We start from the raw sequence: 19,885 nt of genomic DNA on the forward strand, positions 1-19,885 counted from the left end.
TGCCGAGAGCAGGCTGTCCTCTAAAAACTGAATGACTATGCAAAGAGGGGACTAGTGAGTGAGGCCATGAAGAGATTTATGACAACTCAGGAGGAATTACAAGCATTAGTGGCTGAGATGGGAGAGACAGCGCATACAACAACCTTTACAGACGAGAGAAAATCTGCAGATACTGGAAATCGGAGCTGCACACATAAAATGCTGGAGGAACAGCAGGCCAGCTGAGTTCCTTCAGCAGTTTGTGTCTAATACAACAACTGTAGACCGGGTGCTTCACCAGGCACAGCTTTATGGGAGAGTGGCAAAGAGAAAGCCACTGTTGAAAAAAACTCACATGAAATCTCATCTAGAGTTTGCCAGAAGGCATGTGGGAGACTCTGACTCAGATGGAAAAAGTTTCTATGATCTGATGAAACCAAAATTGAGCTTCTTGGCCATCAGGCTAAAGTTTAGTCACTAAACGCTATGTTTGGTGTAAGCCAAACATCTCACATACTCAAAAACACACCACCCCTACCATGAAGCATGGTGGTGGCTGCATCATGCTGTGGGGATGTTTCACTGCCGCAGGCCCTGGAAGGCATGTTTAAGGTAGAGGGTAAATTGAATCCAGCAAAATACAGTGAAATCCTAGAGGAAAGTTTGATGCAGTCTGCAAGAGAACTGTGACTTAGATTTGTTTTCCAGCAAGAAAATGACTCCAAGTATAAAGACAAAGCTACACAGGAATGGCTTAAAAACAAGGAAGTTAAATGTTCTGGAGTGGCCAAGTCAGAGTCCAGACCGCAATCCAATTGAGAATTTGTGGCTGGACTTGAAAAGGGCTGTTTACTCACAATCCCCGTGCAGTCTGACAGAGCTTGAGCAGTTTTGTAAAGAAGAATGGGGAAAAATTGCAGTGTCCAGATGTGCGAAGCTGATAGAAAACTTTCCACACAGACTCAAGGCTGCAATTGCTGCTTAAGGGTCATGCATCTACTAGATACTGACTTGAAGGGGTGAATGAATACTTATGCAATCAATTATTTTTTGTTTTATATTTTAATTAATTTAGATCTGGTTTCACTTTGTCACGAAAGCCTTTTCCTGTTGATCGGTGTCAAAAAAGCCAAATTAAATCCACTGTGATTCAATGTTGTAAAATAATTAAGCGTGAAAACTTCTATGGGGGGTGGGGGAGGTGAATACTTTTTATAGGCACTGTAACTAGAGCCACTGATAATGAATACTTTGCCTTACGCAAGAGAAAGTCATTCCAAATAACTGAACATTGCATGCTTTCCTAATCATAGTCAACCTAATTTGCAGAGAGCAGCCCAAGTTGGAGGGCCATTTTGTGGCTTTTTTTATGTCTGTTGCGGGGAAAACGTGATCTTCAAATGTACTGAACCCTCCCGTAGCTTTGATTTTATAGATTTGAGCAATACTTGTTAAAAGCATGTTTACTTTCTCTTTTACGCTACTTTGAAGGGCTTCTTGTGGTATGTGCCTCTTGCCATCTTCTTATTACTGCATTTAGATATGTTAGCTAGTCCAAAGCTTGTTAAATTTTGTGATGGAGCTTTCCTTTCTTCATTTCACCATTAGATTATTGGTGTGCAGTCGATGTATTGCATAATATCAACTGAACAAGAAGCTATTGTAGGAAACAATGTCCAATTTTATGTAATCCTGTTAAAGGATACTGAATGTCGCAGATGAATCTGTGTTCCCATCTTTCACAGTGCCTCTGAATGAATTGGCTGAAGAATCAGACTTCATTGTTGTATCGTGTTCCTTCAGTCCTGAAACCAAGGGAATGTGTAACATGGATCTGTTTTCCAAAATGAAGAAGACAGCAGTATTTATTAACACCAGCAGGTAGGTGAATGACAAAATGGCCCAGCCCTGCAAAATGGTCTCATGTCTTTATCACGGAAGCTAACTTAAAGGCATCTTTACAGCGCTGTGTGTATTTAGTTTTTAAGGACAATTTCCTGTTCAAAGTTGATCTGCAGAAACATTCATTCACTGAGTGTCCATCTCCTGTGCTTTTCACTAAGGTCTCTGCTACGGGTTTTTCTCAGCTCACGTCTGGACCTGTTAGAGGATAATTGAGAAATCGTTAGTTGTCATTAGTCCAATTTCCACTATTATTCTATCGTGAAGCTAAGTCATTGGGTGTATTTAAGGCAGAGATTGATAGGTATCTGAGTAGCCAGGGCATCAAAGGTTATGGTGAGAGGGCGGAGGAGTGGGACTAAATGGGAGAATGGATCAGCTCATGATAAAACAGCGGAGCAGACTCGATGGGCCGAATGGCTGACTTCTGCTCCTTCGTCTTATGGCCAAAATGTCAGAAAGACTTCAGTCTGTTTCATCTAGTAATCCCTATAGACCTATCTGAGGCAAACAGGTGCTGCCTGAGAATGAAGGTTAAGCAGTTGGTATTTGTAATTTAGTTCAGTGTAGGGAAAACTGTTAAGAGGTTTGATGATACAAAAATTGGCAATGTGTTTGAAATCCTAACCTGTGGGAAGTTATCAATGGACTATACGCTCCTGAGAAGTGACGTAATGCTGTTATTAATCTCGTATAAGACATTGCCTAGGCCAAAGCTGGAGTTCTTTAAGAGCCTATGGATGACATTTATATGGATATTATCAGCTGGGAGTTATGTTTACGTGGAAGAACTGGCTAAGAAGTTATTGTTTTCATTGGGACAAAGGAGACAGTTGAACATGAATGGTCTATTTCCCATAGTAGAGGGAGTGGTAACAAACAGACTGAAGTTTAAATTAATTCCTGGCAAGATTAGAATGGCGTTGGGATAAACATGAGATTGTGGGAGGCTGAGATTGATTGCTTGAAGGGTCAAGGAGATGGAAACCCTCTCCCCATTGGTAATTACTCAAGTAGCTGTAATCTACCAAGAGCAGATAATAACCGTGAAGCACAAGTGAAATACACATTTCATTTAGTCCAGCACAGCACAATGGGCTGAATGGCCTCATGTGTCATATATTTTATATATATTTGTTAGATACTTGTTTGCAGCAGTAAGTGACTTATAAATTGAACCATTGGAGTTCAAGTTTTGATTTACCAAACTCTTGCCATAAATGTCTTGCCCCTTTAAGTCTCAGAACATGCCATGGCGGTATTGATCTTTGGATTTCTACTTTAGTGTTAACACCCCCATGGCTCGTACATTGTGAATTAGCTAATCTTGGTGCAGGAGAGAATGACAAAGCTGTTACTTCGAACACTGCTGAAGACAGGAAACACTCATCTAAGGTTTTTGTTCACAATACTATCAGCTGCTAGAAATGCCTTCTACAGCATACAGGTGTAGTCAAATCTAGACTTTCTTTAATGACCCCCCCCTGAACAGCTTAACAACAATCACTATCAGAAAGGTAGTGACAGACTGTGTGCCACTAAAAGTCAGTACTTGACAGACAGAGAACAAAGTGAGTGGTTAAAGTTAATGAATGTATCTAAGATGCAACTACTAACACATCAGTGAGTGGCAAAATGTCGCTTAAAATAGAAAGGGAAACACTGACACTGACCAGTATGAAAAATGATTATCATTCTGACTGAAAGCCACAGGGAAAAACATACAAATTTGGCCAAACTGAAAGGTTTCCTTAAAACACAGCCTCCATTTCTGATAATGTCTCTGCCCTACAGGGGAGCAGTGGTAAACCAGGATGATCTTTACAAGGCTTTGACCACTGGACAGATTGCTGCCGCAGGGCTGGATGTCACTGATCCAGAGCCATTACCCACCAGTCATCCTCTGTTGTCACTGAAAAACTGCGGTAAATTTTAATTAATGTTATTTGAATTTGAATGAGCGATCATCCACATAAACATAGCAAGTTACCTTAATATGGACAACATACTTTTTTTAATTGTGGCCATTTTTGCCAGTATATTTTTCTTCCATGTTGACATTGCTCTAGGGATGTAATTGCGTTTGCACATGACACAGAAGTGTGCTGCAAGATAGACGGTAAACTGCAGAAAAATCTCAATGAGCAAGTGGACAGAAAAATGACAAATAAATTTACTGTAAAGTGTGAGGGAATTGACAGGTGCAGAGCTAATGAGGCAACAGAACACAGTAAGTAGCTTGTTGAGAAGTGACAAGGTACACACGAGTAATATTGGTGTTTTATATGTACATGCCTGAAGGCAGGTGGGGAAGGCATCTAGAAAAATGTACATATACTTACCTTAATGAATAAGACACAAATATTTCTCTTATTTTCTGAAGATATGAAAGGCCATTCAGAGCATCAAGTCTATCCTAGCTCTCAGTACAATCTCATTTAGTCTCATTCTACCATTTGTTTTCTTTGTAACCTACCCTCTCTCATTTGCTTTTCAACTCCACGCTGATGTTCCTATCACTGACTGACATCACAGTAATTAAGACCATAAGATGTAGGACAGAATTAGGCCATTTGGCCCATCTGCATTTTCTCTCCCAGCCCCAATCTCCTCCCTGACCAATCAAGAATCTATGAACCTCTGCCTGCTGAGGCAATGATTTCCACAGATTCCCTGGCTGAAGAAATTCCTCATCTCCATTCTAAAAGAACATCCCTCTGCTCCAGGTATTTGGAGCAGAGACGACTGAAGGAAGGTTTAATTTAGAGTCCAAGATAGGCAGATCAGACTTATTTTATCCAACAGAGAGGCCGATAATATAATGTAATTGGAAGATTGTTTAGAGCACAATCTCAGGGGATTTCATTTATCCAGATGTTAAAGGCCTAGAGCTCCCAAATGGTTGATGGATGCAGAAAACATTATCATCTTTAAGTAGTACTTGGATGACTACTTTACGTATACAATAAAATGGGATTAACAGATTTTTTTCCCACGTCAGGGGTATGGTCTCAATAGCATCTTTTTTTGTATATTTCAGTAATTCTGTGTAAAGTGTAATTACTGTAAAGAACCTTTTAATGACCTGGTATGATATAAAACTCTCACCCTTGTCACCCATGACCAAATGTACTTCATGCTTAATGTGACTTCTAACATCAGATTAAAGACTGTGTATCAGTAAAATTTTCAGTTGTCAAAGTTTTAGAATATGTATTTCGTGGTGTAAACTTGAAAGCTCACATGGTGATGATTTTCTTTCAGTTATACTGCCTCACATTGGAAGTGCCACTTATGCAACTAGAAGCACCATGTCTGTACTGACAGCCAACAACATCCTGGCTGGTCTAAAAGGGGAGCCTATGCCAAGTGAAGTCAAACTGTAACTGGAAAGATTTGTTCATGTGCACACAGAAAAAAATATTCTTTCAAAATTATATGTGTGAATTTAGGTTGGAATACTTGAACAATTAGTTTATTAACATTTGAATTTAAAAAATTGAAAACTTGTAATTGAATTAAAATATAGGCAAATAAGAATGGAGAAGTCAGGCTTTGCTTACATTTGAAACTAGAAAGTGTGATCAAGTAAAATGAAGCTCAGAAGCATGGTGTAATGCAGGCCACTTAGTTCCTTGAACCTGGAGATTGTGATTCATCTCTGTCCCAGTTCCATATACATGCATTTTCTAAATTCGCATAATAAGATTTTAAATAATTGACCCAGAGTCAGTTGCTGTTTGTGGAAGGGCCTTCTAATTTTTTTTTTCCATACTTTGTATCCTGGAAGCCATTCTAAATTTTGAGGCATGGCCTTCTAGTATATCTTCAACATTCAAAAATGTCAGCCTGTAAATAAACCTTTGAAAAAGTGCAGTGTGGATAATGATATGTGAGCTCAAACACCAGTATATCTATCCTCAAGATACTGCTGTCTGAGTTCTGGGTATAATATCAAGGCCAGCACTCCATTAGCCTTTTAATTACATCTTGTACATATTTTATTTTTGGGCCTCCACTGTTCCAAACTTATGTACCTTTATAGTCTTTTCAATCACTGAGGTGAAGCCGTTGATGCTGTTTTCCACTTCCAGAAGGCAATGCTGACATTACAGAACATCATTTTCATTCTCAAAGAATTGAAGTATTAAGTAAGTTAAAGGACATGTTAATGGAATTTCAATAATGAACCACAACAGTCAGTTCAAAAGTAACATGTTATACGTGGTCCAGTATTGGACTTGTTATGCCCAGACCCAGGAATGTACATAAGCCAAGCTTTAACTTTAGATGGACTTGCAGCTGGGGAATATTTCCAATTTTATTTGCACTCCAATCTCAGTTTTACAGTCCCCAGACCTCATCAAGTAAATAAATTCAAAGTCAATATAAATTCAGCAGTTTGGAGATCGTTGGGATCATCATCAGATCTAACATTATTGTTGGGAGCAATGAAAGGGTTTATTTTTTTGTCAGTAATTAGGAATCATTTATAAAATTGACATCTTCGTAATACTTGTTTATTTTCCAAAGTTCTACTTGCACTCCTATTAATTCTGTTTACTGAGAAACTATCTGTGTGTAAACATGCCAGAATGTTAATAATAAAAGTTCAGATTGAAAATCTGGTATCATTTATTTCAGAATATTAATACAGTTTTTGCACATGTGGCTAATGCATGTTGGTTATATTGTACCAAATCTAATTGCATTTCATTTCAGAATTTAGTCCATAAGAATTATTTTCTTTAATTTCCAAAGAGTACCATTGAAGCTGTTCTTTAGTCAATGTGGCCTGAGTGCGACTTTAATTCCACACCACTCAAGTGTGTGACAGACCACTGAAATGGCTGAACAAACCAATCAGTACTAGTATTTTTAAAGAAGGAGATTATTAATTTCTCCAGATCAGTAGAAATGGGCAATAAACCCCTACTTTACAACATTCTGAAAATAAATTGCATGTTGCTTTTGGCCCCTATGTAGTTTGTACATGGCACTGCTAAGGAGAAAATGCGGCATGCACTGCTTGGAGTTAAATGGCTCCCTTTTAACAGGAAATTGTATAGTAATGAAAAATGAAGACAGAAAATGCAGTTTGCAGAAAGAAACAGTTAAGTTTAGTTCAATGACTTTTCATCAGAAGATGCCCACGAACTTGCTTTTCCATAAAATTAAGAGTGCTCACTGTGGCATAAATCCACATTACTAAAATGCAGATTTACCGCTACCTTTAGCTTTCAAAAAAGTACATTATCCACGCAAAATTTGCAAACAGTGATAGTTTTTACAAAAAAATGAGTTGATGGAATGGTATTACATACAAGCAAGTTTTATAATTTTCAATTTTAACTTTCAAAATAACATCAGTACAGTAGTGATTGGGATGTTAAAATAGTAATACATTTGTTAAAATACCAACTGGTTGGACATGCAGAAACTCAACGTACAGGTTGTATGGCATTACTAATGAACTGCACCCAACTAGTCATATGCCATAGTTCAATATTCACAAAATTGTCTTAAGTTCCTTGAAAAAGGATAACTTCCTTCCATTCTATTTCTCTGGTTTTATCTTGTTTCTATCCTTAGAACCCAATCTGGGATATGCAGCCTCTGCCACAAGTAGGGCAGGTGTTTGATGTGGTGGATGGAGGGATCATTTGGGGAGAGAGTGTGCGCCTCCACCATTTATGTATCACTCAATGAATAGACCCGAGGTGTCCAATACCATCCTAAATGCTTCTCCATTTCAGGCAGTCACAGGACAGGGAGTTGCACGAGCTGCTGTTTCTATGAAGACGCTAGACCATATCTGAATGGTTTCCTCAGACCATCCTGCTGTCCTCATGCTTTTGCAGAGCTTGGAGTGTCCATTTGAAGAATCTGGTGCCTGACTGAATATACTTAGGAGCTCAAGGAAGGTGCTGACTTTAGTCACCTTATCTTGAATTTGAAGTACTCTGAGGAGACAGTATTACTGGTACCTTTCCAGAGCTCTGAATGCTAATGGAGGGTGACACATGAATCACTGCTGGATGGTACACCATGAACTTTTTGCCATACTTCATTACACGACTGGCCAAACACTGTGAAGGCATCAGAAAATTTCAATCAATGTACATCTTCGTTCTAATTCTTAAGATACAAGTAGTAGTCCGTGTTTTCCTGTGGACCTTTTAAGTGATGGGTAGTGTTGCTCTGCAGAGTCGAATAGGTAAAGGACTTTATTTTGAAAATGTTAAGTGTTAAGCGCATTCTCTTTCCTTTAGTGCACAAATCGACAATGACTTGGTGCTGGGACTCCAAGTATGCAGCTTGATGACTAAACACCAGGTGATTAGTTCTGGAATGGAGGCAACATTTGTTGAATAGTTTCCTATTTATCCTGCAAATTAGCCACATTCCAGTGACAAACCTTGTTGGCAAGATGTAACACTGTGGAAAGGTAAATTGAGGAAAGTGCTAGGACTTGACACCAGTTGGATTGTCAATGAACTCCATGGTCCCTCTCAAATGACAGAGTTTAATGGTTAGAAAAGCACAGAAGTTCAATTTAGAATAACTTTATTCTCCAATGTAGCAGAGAATTAAATTTAAACTCAAGTTTTTGCTTGAATGATTCTTCCACCCTCAAGGGCTGATCTGATTACAGCTAAGTCATTCTGAACCATCCTGTGTTTGTTTAAAAATAGTATGATTATCTAAATTATTCCATAGCAGATCATAAATAATATACATAAAGTTAATGTCATCAGAATTATTTCATATGGAGTAAACTGGCCTTTTACAGAGATCAGGTCATTTGTACTACTGTGAATATGATTTTCCAAAGATTTTTTAAAAAATTTTTTCACCATTATTCTTTAAATCTCAATCAGGAAGAGTTTTTTTAGCGTATTTATTTCAGCAGAAAGTTCTTCATTACTTATAACCATTTAACAATTACAGCATGGAAACAGGCCATCTCAGCCCTTCTAGTCCGTGCCGAACTCTTACTCTCACCTTGTCCCACCGACCTGCATTCGCCCATAACCCTCCATTCCTTTCCTGTCCATATAGCTATCCAATTTAACTTTAAATGACAACATCAAACCTGCCTCCACTACTTCTACTGGAAGCTTGTTCCACACAGCTACCACTCTCTGAGTAAAGAAGTTCCCCCTCATGTTACCCCAAAACTTTTGCCCTTCAACTCTCAACTCATGTCCTGTTTGAATCTCCCCCACTCTCAATGGAAAAAGCCTATCCACGTTAACTATCTATCCCCCTCATAATTTTAAACACCTCTATCAAGTCCCCCCTCAACCTTCTACGTTCCAAAGAATGAAGACCCAACTTGTTCAACCTTTCTCTGTAACTTAGGAGATGAAACCCAGGCAACATTCTATTACATCTCCTCTGTACTCTCCCAATTTTGTTGACATCCTTCCTATAATTCGGTGACCAGAACTGTACACAATACTCCAAATTTGGCCTTACCAATGCCTTGTACAATTTCAACATTACATCCCAACTCCTATACTCAATGCTCTGATTAATAAAGGCCAGCATACCAAAAGCTTTCTTCACCACCCCATCCACATGAGATTCCACCCTCAATTGATTTGTAATATGATTTTCAATTGACTTGTAATATGATTAACAACCATTTCCCAATGCTTCAAACACCAATTCCGTGTTTAGCTGAATCTTTGGATCAACTGAAAAAAGGAACTCCTACTTAGTTCAGGACTCTTAATACTGATATCAGCAACATGAGTCTTTTGAAAACTCAAGAATCCCACAAATTTACCTTGTTTCTCTTTCAGCATTTAAGGTAAAGAAAAATAACATTTAAAATGCAAATGTGTATCAGGGAATTTTGTGCGAATTATTGTCAGTCTTCAATTGAACTGTAACAGTTGTCAGAAACCCGCAAATACAGTACAGGCATCTGTTGAACCATTGAAATAATAGTCTGGAAAGCACTTCAAAATCAAAAGCATACTGTGAAATTTGGATTAGAAGTGACATTATTAGTCACTTTCTTATTTGAATGATAAATTTCGCCTGATGGAAACACTATAACATTACAACTTAACACTCTTTTTGAACAGTCTGATTTTGTAGTTTCGAGGACAGGACTGGTCATTCAGTGGCCACTTTATTAGGCACATCATTGTTAATGCAAATATCTAATCAGCCAATCATGTGGCAGCAACTCAATGCATAAAAGCATGCAGACGTGGTTAAGAGGTTCAGTTGTTGTTCAGACCAAACATCAGAATGGGGAAGAAATGTGAACAAAGTGACTTTGATCATGGAATAATTAATGGTGCCAGACAGGGTGGTTTGAGTATCTCAGAAATTGCTGATTTTCTGGGATTTTCACACCCAACAGTCTCTAGAGTTTACAGAGAATGGTAAGAAAAACAAAAAACATCCAGTGAGCAGTAGTTCTGTGGGTGAAAATGCCTTGTTGATAAGAGAGGTCAGAAGATAACGGCTACACTGGCTCAAACTGACAGGATAGCTACAGTAACTCAATAACCATGTGTTACAACAGTGGTGTGCAGAAAAGCATCTCTGAACACAGAAAACATCAAACCTTGAAGTGGATGGGCTACAGCAGCAGAAAACCACAAGCGTACACTCAGTGGCCACTTTATTAGGTAAAGGTCACTGAGTGGATAAAATGAACATTGAAAAGGGTTACAATGAATGGAAATTCTCTATTCAAGTTTCTAAGACAGAAACAGAAAATATTTTACCTACCTCTAATATTCCAACAAATTCATGTCATTTATAACAAATTGATCCACACAAAGTGCTAGCTGTATTTTGAAAAGGACTACTATTATCTCAAATATGGAGAACAAGAGAGCTTTAGAGTAGTAGGAACAACTATGCACACAGGAATTAAGAATCTGTACCAAGAGATCAAGGTCCCATTGAAACAACTTTTATTTTGTAGCCAATTACCTTAATTTACATATATACATCTTCAACTAAGCAAGGATGTAAATTGTCTCTCCCGCAAACTATTCCGCCCAATCCCCAATTCATGCTCCAATGCACTAGGATTTAGCACCCAGTGCTTTGTTCTCTGGCCTGCCCCTTTCTGTGATAGGGCTTCATTGTTCAGGTGGTGCTTTCTCTTCACTGGCACGCTACTCATCCTCTCCATGTCCTACATTTAAGGGAACACTAGGACAAGGGCTAATAAATAATGTCTGAAAAAGTCAGATAAGTGTTTGTTATCCATGGAGAAAGTTAATGTATGCCATTAGTATAAAACAAATCAGTTCTAGAAAGAAAATAATCCTTTTGCGCATTCCATTTATTTAATGGTTCACCCTACAATCTAGTCAAATCATGTCTGCTTTAAATGAATACCCTGAATTATCAGCACAGAATGGCACTTTCTTTGCATCTCCACATTCCAAGAGCTTTAGCTGTATATCTATCCATCACAATTACTGTCAAATTCGGGCTGTCAACCAGAGCCCCACCAGGTACTGGGTTCATTTCACCCCATCAAAACAATTCCACAAGCAATTCTCTTCATTCATAACATAGCTTTCACAATATTAAATCTTTATGATGGTACCTTTAATCATTCTTCCAGATTGCCATCTATTGTTAACTGGATGGCAAATGGCGCAAAGTGTCTTTCTCTTTCTGCAGAAACTACCTGGCCTGCTGAGTATTTCCAGCACTTTGTGGTTTTTCATTTTTCCAGCATCTGGAGTATTTCACTTTTGGATCAGAATGTCTTTTATGGATTTGTAAGAGCAACATATGGTCAATGCTGATTATTTGTCCTCCTGCACAGTGATATAATTAGTAAAGGCTTATTCACCAGCAGATAGTGAGAATCAAACCTTCCTTTCTCCTCTCCCAACCCTCCCATCAGACCACATAAATACACAGATAATCAATGGTCAATATATTCACCCTACAGGTCTCCTTTGCTCCTCGATTTATACATCATCCAGATAATACATGAGCTATACATTCAGGAAATACACAAACAGACTATTCTGTGCTAATCACTTTGCAGGTTTTGGTTAGTCAGCAACTACTGAAATAAAATAGCTGAACAGCATAAAAAATTGCAGTATATATATATTATACAGTTACTAAATTCTACAAAATTTAATTTGCCCTGAACTCGGCACCTTACTGACATTTTGCTATTAATTGCAAGTGAAACATCTATTTTCATCATTTTCACCTTACAAGAGCTCTTTTTCCTAAAATAAAAAGAGGTCAGCACCCTTCAAAGCAGCAAATACAAATATGGAGAATGTCCATCTCAGAGCAGAGTACTTGGCAAATTGCCACCATGCCATCTCAAGCAGGTGGTCTTAGAATGCTTGTATAAGTGACTCGACTGACTGAATCTTTTACCACATTTTAAACATGCATAGGGCTTCTCTCCAGTGTGAACACGAATATGTTTCTTGCAATCTGTTAATGTTAAGAATGTCTTGCAGCAAATTTTACAAGCGTATTTGCGGGCACCTTCCACCACCAACACATTGTGTTCTGACATGGCTTTCTTACACTTTGAAAGTACATCTGCAGATGCCCGTGTCAGCTGTGGAGGGCCAGACTGTAAAGAATGGTTATTTTCAAACGTGGAAGAGGTACTGTTTAATATTCGGACCTGAGAATTAGAGCCATTGTCTTGTGATCCAGAACCTCCATCTCCAACAGAAGTCACTATGGGCATTTTTGGGGCAATGCGGCGATAACCCGGAAAATTAGTGGCTCCTCCTCGTGATGAAATGATTGACTGCCTAGAAAGTGAATGCAATCCAGAACTAGGCCTGGGAAATTCCAATCTGAATGGTTCTCCCCCAGTTTTGTACTCTGAAGACTGCCCACATGACAGGCCCAGCAAGTCCTGCATAGGTCGCATGAAATGAGAATCAGCACTGTCATTAAAGGGATTCTCCATTCGGGTTGCTACCATTGTTGAATTGACACCCGCAGACACACTGGATGTTGGGCTCATTAAGTAAGTAGCTTCATTCTCCATTCTGCCATCACTCGTTGTGTTCGGGAGGTTGTCATCTGCATTTTGGCCTCCACTGAAACTGCTTGATCGGTTCTTATTCAAAAAGGTGGAAATATGAAAGGGGGCTTTTGTGTCCGTGTTTGCAGATTCCAGAATGTGTATGTCGGTGACTCTGTCTGTACTAGACTGAGGATCAGAAAAACTTCGGTCACTGCTCTCTGGACTAAGCTCCAGTTTTTCTGCACTAGGCATTCCTCCTTCCACCTCCACTGACTCACTGCCTTCAGCCTGTGAGGCAGCATCACTCGTCTCATCTTGAGGATCAGGCGAGCTCAGTGGTTCAGCCTTTACAACAATGCGGACCTGTTCCTCACTTCCATTTATGTGAAGCTCTGTAGTCTCAGTATGAAAATCTGATTTCTCATTTGCAGAATCTTGGTTGAAACTAGTTTCGATGTGGGTTGCTTGAGAAACCACGGATACTTGTGAATGGCTGACTCCTTTGTCTGACTGACTGGATACCTGGTTATCTTCTGGTGTACTAAAGGCTTGCTCAAAAATCATAGCATTTTCCACTTGATTTTCAACACTCGCATCAGTTTTTGAGCCATCTCCCAATTTCAGGGAGTCTGGTGTAAACAGTTCCTCACAAGTATGCACCACAGCTTGCCCATTGTCTGATGTACCTTCAGTGATGATAGATTCATCCATGGAAGGTCTTATCCTTTGCTTTGATCTTTCATCAGGAATGGCTTTCCTTTTCTGCAGACGCCTGACAGGAAATGCAGTCGACTGATCCTCCAAGTGGTGGCGCAGTGACGAGTTCACACCAACTTGCTCATCCATTGTTTGACTGGAGCTGAGGGCAGAATTTACTAAACTCAAACCCAGCTGCTGAAGCAGAAATGACCTCTGCATACGAGCATTTTGTTCTTGAAGCCTTTCACTTGTAGGGGACATGGGTACAGTTCTGGTTGTTAAGTAATGTTTGCAAGCCTTCACCACAGAATTCAGGTGGAGGTGGGAAGCTGCTAAAAGCACGTCCATTACATTGCTCTCTCCCAGCATTAGAGTGGATGTATACATCATTTCAACAAGGGCTGCAAAAGCCTCTGCCGTGACCACTTCACTGTCAAGCTGAACCATGTTCATTGATTGATCAGTCTCAGGGACAGTAAAGAGAGCTCGAAAGTGGGTGCTACATGCTGCAAGCACAGAGCGATGAGCTTTGAAATGTCGGCTCCCAACAACAATCACACAGTCACAGAGTTGTCCATGTAGCCGCTGATAGTTCAGCTGCTGAAACACTTGCTCAAAGTGCCCTGGAAAATCCATAATCCTATTAAAAGGGAAAAAAAAAGAGGGTATGATAGATTCTTCCAACTGCAAAATCCTGATTTCCAAAGAAATTACATTTTCTAAGCTGCAATTAAAACGGTAGGCATCATCTACCTACTTGCAATTCACAAATAACAATGTGAAACAATTTAAAGAATGGTTTTCTAAAGTATTCCTTATACAAACACAAATTATAGCATTTACTTAACAATTCCATTCATGCACTGTTTTAAAAACTATTCCATTATTGACAGTAGCCATTATGTACAAAAGCGAGACAAAGACTGACAGCAGATTTCTGACATCTGATCAATCGTTAATTGAAATGCTAAAAGAAATACATCGTCCATTTCTCCTTTTCACAGAAAAGAATTTCAGAATCTGCACAAGTAAGACTATATCTATGAATGCTAACTTTAAAAAGCTAGATCTTCACATGGATACTTTCCCAGTGGGCCGAAAGATCCGTGCTAAATCACTCGATGACCAAATTACATTGCACAAGGTGACTTGGACGTTTCTAACAGGATTCTGTACAAGTAGCTCACATTCAGGTAGTTTCACACCTATGTGTTAGAAAGATTTTAATTTCTATCTGGATGTTACAAATCTAAATGCAAACCATATATCATATCTTTTTAATTAAAATTTAGCATTTTAAACTTATAATACAGTCAATGGATGCAAAGAAGGCGTTCGACAGGATAGAACCTACCTTCCTTTTGCAAACTTCTAAAGCAATGAATTTTGGAGAGAGATTTATTCAATACATTGAAACATTTTTTGCTGGTCCCAAAGCTCCAATTCTAACTAATGGAGTCCTGTCGGGTACCTTCCCACTATCCAGAGGAGTCCGCCAAGGTTGTCCAAGAGCTCTGCTGCTGTTCTTAATAGCCATTGAGCTGCTGGCTATTGCTATTCGTACTAATCCCACCATTACTGGCATTAAATTTGGCTCAATCTCTTAGTTTTCCTGTCTGATCCAGAAAAGTCATTACCCTCCCTTCTACAATGCTTCCAACAATTCAGTGCTGCTTCTGGATATAAATTAAACCTTTCAAAAAGTGAAGTCATGTCTTTTAATATACAGGATAACAACATTAAGAACAATCCTTGCAATGATGCTCGAATGGATTTAAATATTTAGGCATAGAAATTAGGAGATCCGCAGACAAAATCCTTAAAGATAATTACATTAATTCATTGAATCGGGTTAAGTTAGATCTACAGAAATGGAGGGAGCTGCCATTATCTTTAATTGGAAGAGTGAACTTAATTAAAATGAATATACTCCCCAAATTTCTATATTTATTCCAATGTGTGCCAATTAAAATTCCCAAAAGTCTATTTAATGATTTAAACAAATCAATGTCCAGCTTTTTATGGAAAGGTAAAGTCCCTAGAGTCAAGCTCTCAACCCTTCAGGTCCCTTACGCCAAGGGAGGATTAAATCTTCCTCATTTAAAACGTTACTACCTTGCAGCTCAATTCCGTCCAATATGGTGTTGGTTGCACTCTGAGAACAATGAGACTAGATGGCTTCCTATTCAACACCAATTTAAAAATGTTCCCTTAAAAGTTCTTCCTTCTAAAGCTTTAAAAATTAATTTATAACCTAATAAAATTGACAGTTTTGTTTGGTATAATTCCTCAATATATTCATGGTATTTCTATATAAGACCAATATGTAATTGCATTTGTTACATTATTGGCTAGAAGGGCTATTTTATTAAAATGGAAAGATGCTTCTGCTCCCATTTTGATACAATGGTTCTCTCAGGTGATGTTATGTCTTAGTTTGGAAAAAATCAGAAGTCGAACTTTTGATCCTCGATTTGACTTTGAGAAAAGGCGGGGCTCTTTTGCCTGCAACTACCATTTGATTTGACTTAATTAAGATGGTTCCCTTCTGATTTTTGAGTAAATGGATTTGGTTGGCGATTGATGTCTTTTTTATATGGAAGCTTGTATGGTGTATAGCTCCGGGTTTGTGCTCCAAATGGGGTTTTTTTCTCGTTTTTTTTGTTTGTTAGCTGGGGTGTTTTTTTTTTGTTTTAGTTAGTAGGGGTTCTTTTTTCCTTCTTTCTTTTTTCAAAAAAAATAGCTTTAACATTTTGTTTTTTAATTATTATTATTGATATATTGTTTAGTTTGGTTAATAATTTGACTTATTATACGTATTGATATATTGACTTGATTATTTTAATGTATTTTTTTGTTGTTAATTTTCAATAATAATTAATAAAAAGATTTTAAAATGAAATAAAAGTTCTTCCTTTTTTAACATCTAAGAAAGCACTTTTAAATATTACTAAAAACCCTATAATGCATGGCAAGAAGCTCATGCAGTTATTGGTATAAATACCTCATTATTTCCGAAAACTCCTCTGTGGAATAACTCCAATATCCCCCACCCGATTGCAGATGAAATTCTAAAAAATTGGGTTAATAGTGGTATAAAAACAGTTGAAGATTTATATAGCCAACATAACTTTGCCAGTTTTCAACAACTGTCCGGTAAATTTAATCTACCAAATCATAATTTATTTAAATATTTTCAGATTAGACACTGGGTCCGTAACACTTACACAGGCTCTCCACAAATTCCAAGAGAATCCCTGTTTGAAAAGCACTTGCTTAGTGAAGTCCTGTACACTACAAAGGGCCTTGCGTCATCTATTTATATTATTTTAAACAGTAACTTGTCAATCTATACTAAGAGTGATATTAAAAATAAGTGGGAATCAGATCTTGAATGCAATTACAATGATGCCTATTGGTGTAATATCCTTCAAGTGTCTCAAACTGTATTAATTTCAACTAAACATAGACAAATACAGCTTAATATTTTTAACAGGACCTACTACACTCCACATAGACTGCACAAAATATATCATAATGCCTCTCCTAATTGTCAGAGATGTAAATCTTGTGACTGAGACTTACTTCATGTGCTTTGGAATTGCTCTTATCTGGAAGAGTTTTGGAAATACATTGTTAGAATAACCTCAGATATTATAAAAACCAAAATTTCATTTGATCCGAGGTCTGGATTTTGGGAGATCTACAAGGTCTTAATGTGAACTACAATAAAAAATACTTTATATTGCTCGCGGCTACAGCCAGGAAAAAGTGTATCTTACAAAACTGGAAATCTGAATTTCCTCCCTCACTCAGGCAGTGGTTAAGTGAGTTAACATCCCGTAGTAAACCTGAAAAGATCTTGTATAGTGTGAGGAGGAAACCAGCAACATTTGAAAAAATATGGGGCTCCTTATTACCATCATTACACCTCCTCGGTCACTGAATACCCGTCTTCCTGTGCTTCTACTATGTGCTTAGTGTAGTACAGTGTAATATAGTGTAATATACTTCATTAATACACATTGTGGGCACGTGGCCAAATGGTTAAGGCATTGGACTTGCAACCTGAAGGTTGTGAGTTCGAGACCCAGCCAAGGCAACGTGTTGTGTTCTTGAGCAAGGCCCTTAACCACACATTGCTCTGCGACGACACTGTTGCCAAGCTGTATGGGTCCTGATGCCCTTCCCTTGGGCAACATTGGTGTCGTGGAGAGGGGAGATTTGCAGCATGGGCAACTGCTGGTCTTCCACACAACCTTGCCCAGGCCTGCAACCTGGAGAGTGAAGACTTTCCAGGCGCAGATCCATGTCTCGCAAGACTAACGGATGCCTTATTAATACACATTAGGACCTCAATACCTTACTTGATCGAATTTTATTTTTGCTATTTTTCTAATTGTGAACGAGGAAGAAATTTTTACCATAACCAACTGATGACTTGTGTGAAGCATGCAAGTTGCTATTGAGCATAATGCAGATCGTAGAATCCATCATGCCAGTAACTCACTTTGAAATGTTGTCCAAATAACTCTGCTACTGAATACCCGTTCATATTTGTTTATTTACAATTATGATCTAGCTTCCACAGCCTTCCTACGCAGAGAATTCCAGAGATTCACAACTAACGGCGGGAGGAGAAGCATATCGTATCCGTTAAATAGGGGCCATGGACAATTCTGATTTGATGGAGAATGGACGTGAAAGCACAGAGGAACATCTGGAGAAATTTCTGAAATGCTCGTTCGCTGCTGTCGTTACTGCGTGGTTGGGAATCTTTCGGAGGGTAGGCGTCAAAATCCCCGGCTTTGTCTGCTGCTGGCAACCGAGGTTGAGGTCAAATCGTTCGGACAGAGATGGCGCTCAGTACTCTGTGTTGGAGAGCTGATTCGGAGGCTCAAAGTTTTCGGACGACTCAGAGTCGGACTGTGGTCAGCATGGCAGGGAGAGTTCTCCCTTCTCCCGTCTGCGTGAGATGTGGGACGTTTGAGAGACTTTGAACTTTACTGTGCTCATGGACTTCTTCATCAAGTTATGGTACTGTTGCACTGTTGTAACCATATGTTATAATGATGTGGTTTTGTTAGTTTTTTTCAGTCTTGGTTTGTCCTGTGTTTTGTGATATCACACCGGAGGAAATATTGTATCATTTCTTAATGCATGCAATAATAAATGACAATAAAAGAGGACTGTGTGTCTTCATAATCTAAAGAAAAAATTCTGAAAGAAAAATTTCCCCTTTATCTTGCAACTATTGACCCTTGTTAGAAACTCTTAGGCTCGTATTCATATACCTTTCAATAAGGTCATCCTTCGCTGTTTTCTAAACTACAAAGAACAGATCCAATCTCAGCCACTCATTTAGTGCAACCTTCTCATCTCATAAAACAGCGTAATGATCCTCTTCCGGGCTGCCTCCATCTTTAACTAAAATAAAACCCAAAGCCATATGTAGCACTTCCGTTCGGTCTCATCAATGCCCATACAAATGTAACAATACTTTTCTATTTTAGAATTCCAATCCCCAGCAATACAGGCTAATATGCCTTTAGACTTCTCAGTTACTTGACAACTACGTGCTAACTTTGTTTCATGCACAAGAACAAAGATTTTCTGCACTTCACTCATTTGCAGTTTCCCCGACTTATTTAAGTTTACCTTTCTTAAACTGCTCCTACCAAAGAGCATGACATCACACATTAAACAACTTACCAAGATTTTGCCCAATCACTCAATCTATATACACTCAGTGGCCACTTTATTGGGTACATCAGTACTCCTGCTCATTAATGTAAATATCTAATCAGCCTATCATGTGGCAACTTTTCAATGCATAAAAGCATGCAGACATGGTCGAGAGGTTCAGTTGTTGTTCAGACCAAACATCAGAATGGTGGAGAAATGTGATCTAAGTGACTTTGACTGTGGAATGCTTGTTGGTGCCTGCTGGAGTGACTGAAGTGTCTCTGAAATTGCTGATCTTCTGGGATTTTCACACACAACAGTCTCCAGGGTTTATAGAGAATGGAGCAAAACAAAAACATCCAGTAACCAGCAATTCAGTGAGCAAAGTAATGAGAGAAGACAGAGGAGAATGGCCAGATTGGTTCAAGCTGACAGGAAGACAACACTAACTCAAATAATCACTCCTTACTACAGTGGTGTGCAGAAGAGCATCTCTGAATGCACAACACATCGAACCTCAAAGTGGATGGAATGCAGCAATATAAAACCACAAATATATACAGTGGCCACTTTATTAGGTACAGGAGATTTCCTTACTGGAGTCCTAACACC

At 38.7% G+C, this 19,885-nt stretch overlaps 2 protein-coding genes across 7 annotated transcripts in view; one reads left to right on the plus strand and one right to left on the minus strand.

Moving 5' to 3' along the window:
* The window catches only part of LOC140211733 (glyoxylate reductase/hydroxypyruvate reductase-like), a 30,621-nt gene extending 24,116 nt beyond the window's left edge, over positions 1–6,505 (plus strand). For both annotated transcript variants that reach the window (XM_072281850.1, XM_072281851.1), the window contains 3 exons: positions 1,725–1,860; positions 3,676–3,806; positions 5,146–6,505. In XM_072281850.1, the coding sequence (XP_072137951.1) occupies positions 1,725–1,860; positions 3,676–3,806; positions 5,146–5,267 (389 nt within the window). In that variant the 3' untranslated portion in view covers positions 5,268–6,505. The remainder of the gene's footprint in view (positions 1–1,724; positions 1,861–3,675; positions 3,807–5,145) is intronic.
* Positions 1,177–19,885, minus strand: part of zbtb5 (zinc finger and BTB domain containing 5) — a 39,149-nt gene continuing 20,440 nt past the window's right edge. For 4 of the 5 annotated variants that reach the window (XM_072281849.1, XM_072281848.1, XM_072281846.1 and 1 more), the window contains one exon: positions 6,525–14,228. In XM_072281849.1, coding sequence (XP_072137950.1) covers positions 12,182–14,224 — 2,043 coding nt within the window. In that variant the 5' untranslated portion in view covers positions 14,225–14,228 and the 3' untranslated portion in view covers positions 6,525–12,181. Of the gene's footprint in view, positions 2,080–6,524; positions 14,229–19,885 lie in introns of those variants that run through there. The other variant, XR_011889567.1, reaches the window with a different exon arrangement.

The sequence above is a fragment of the Mobula birostris genome, chromosome 17, assembly GCF_030028105.1.
Source record: "Mobula birostris isolate sMobBir1 chromosome 17, sMobBir1.hap1, whole genome shotgun sequence".
Classification (NCBI taxonomy): domain Eukaryota; kingdom Metazoa; phylum Chordata; class Chondrichthyes; order Myliobatiformes; family Myliobatidae; genus Mobula; species Mobula birostris.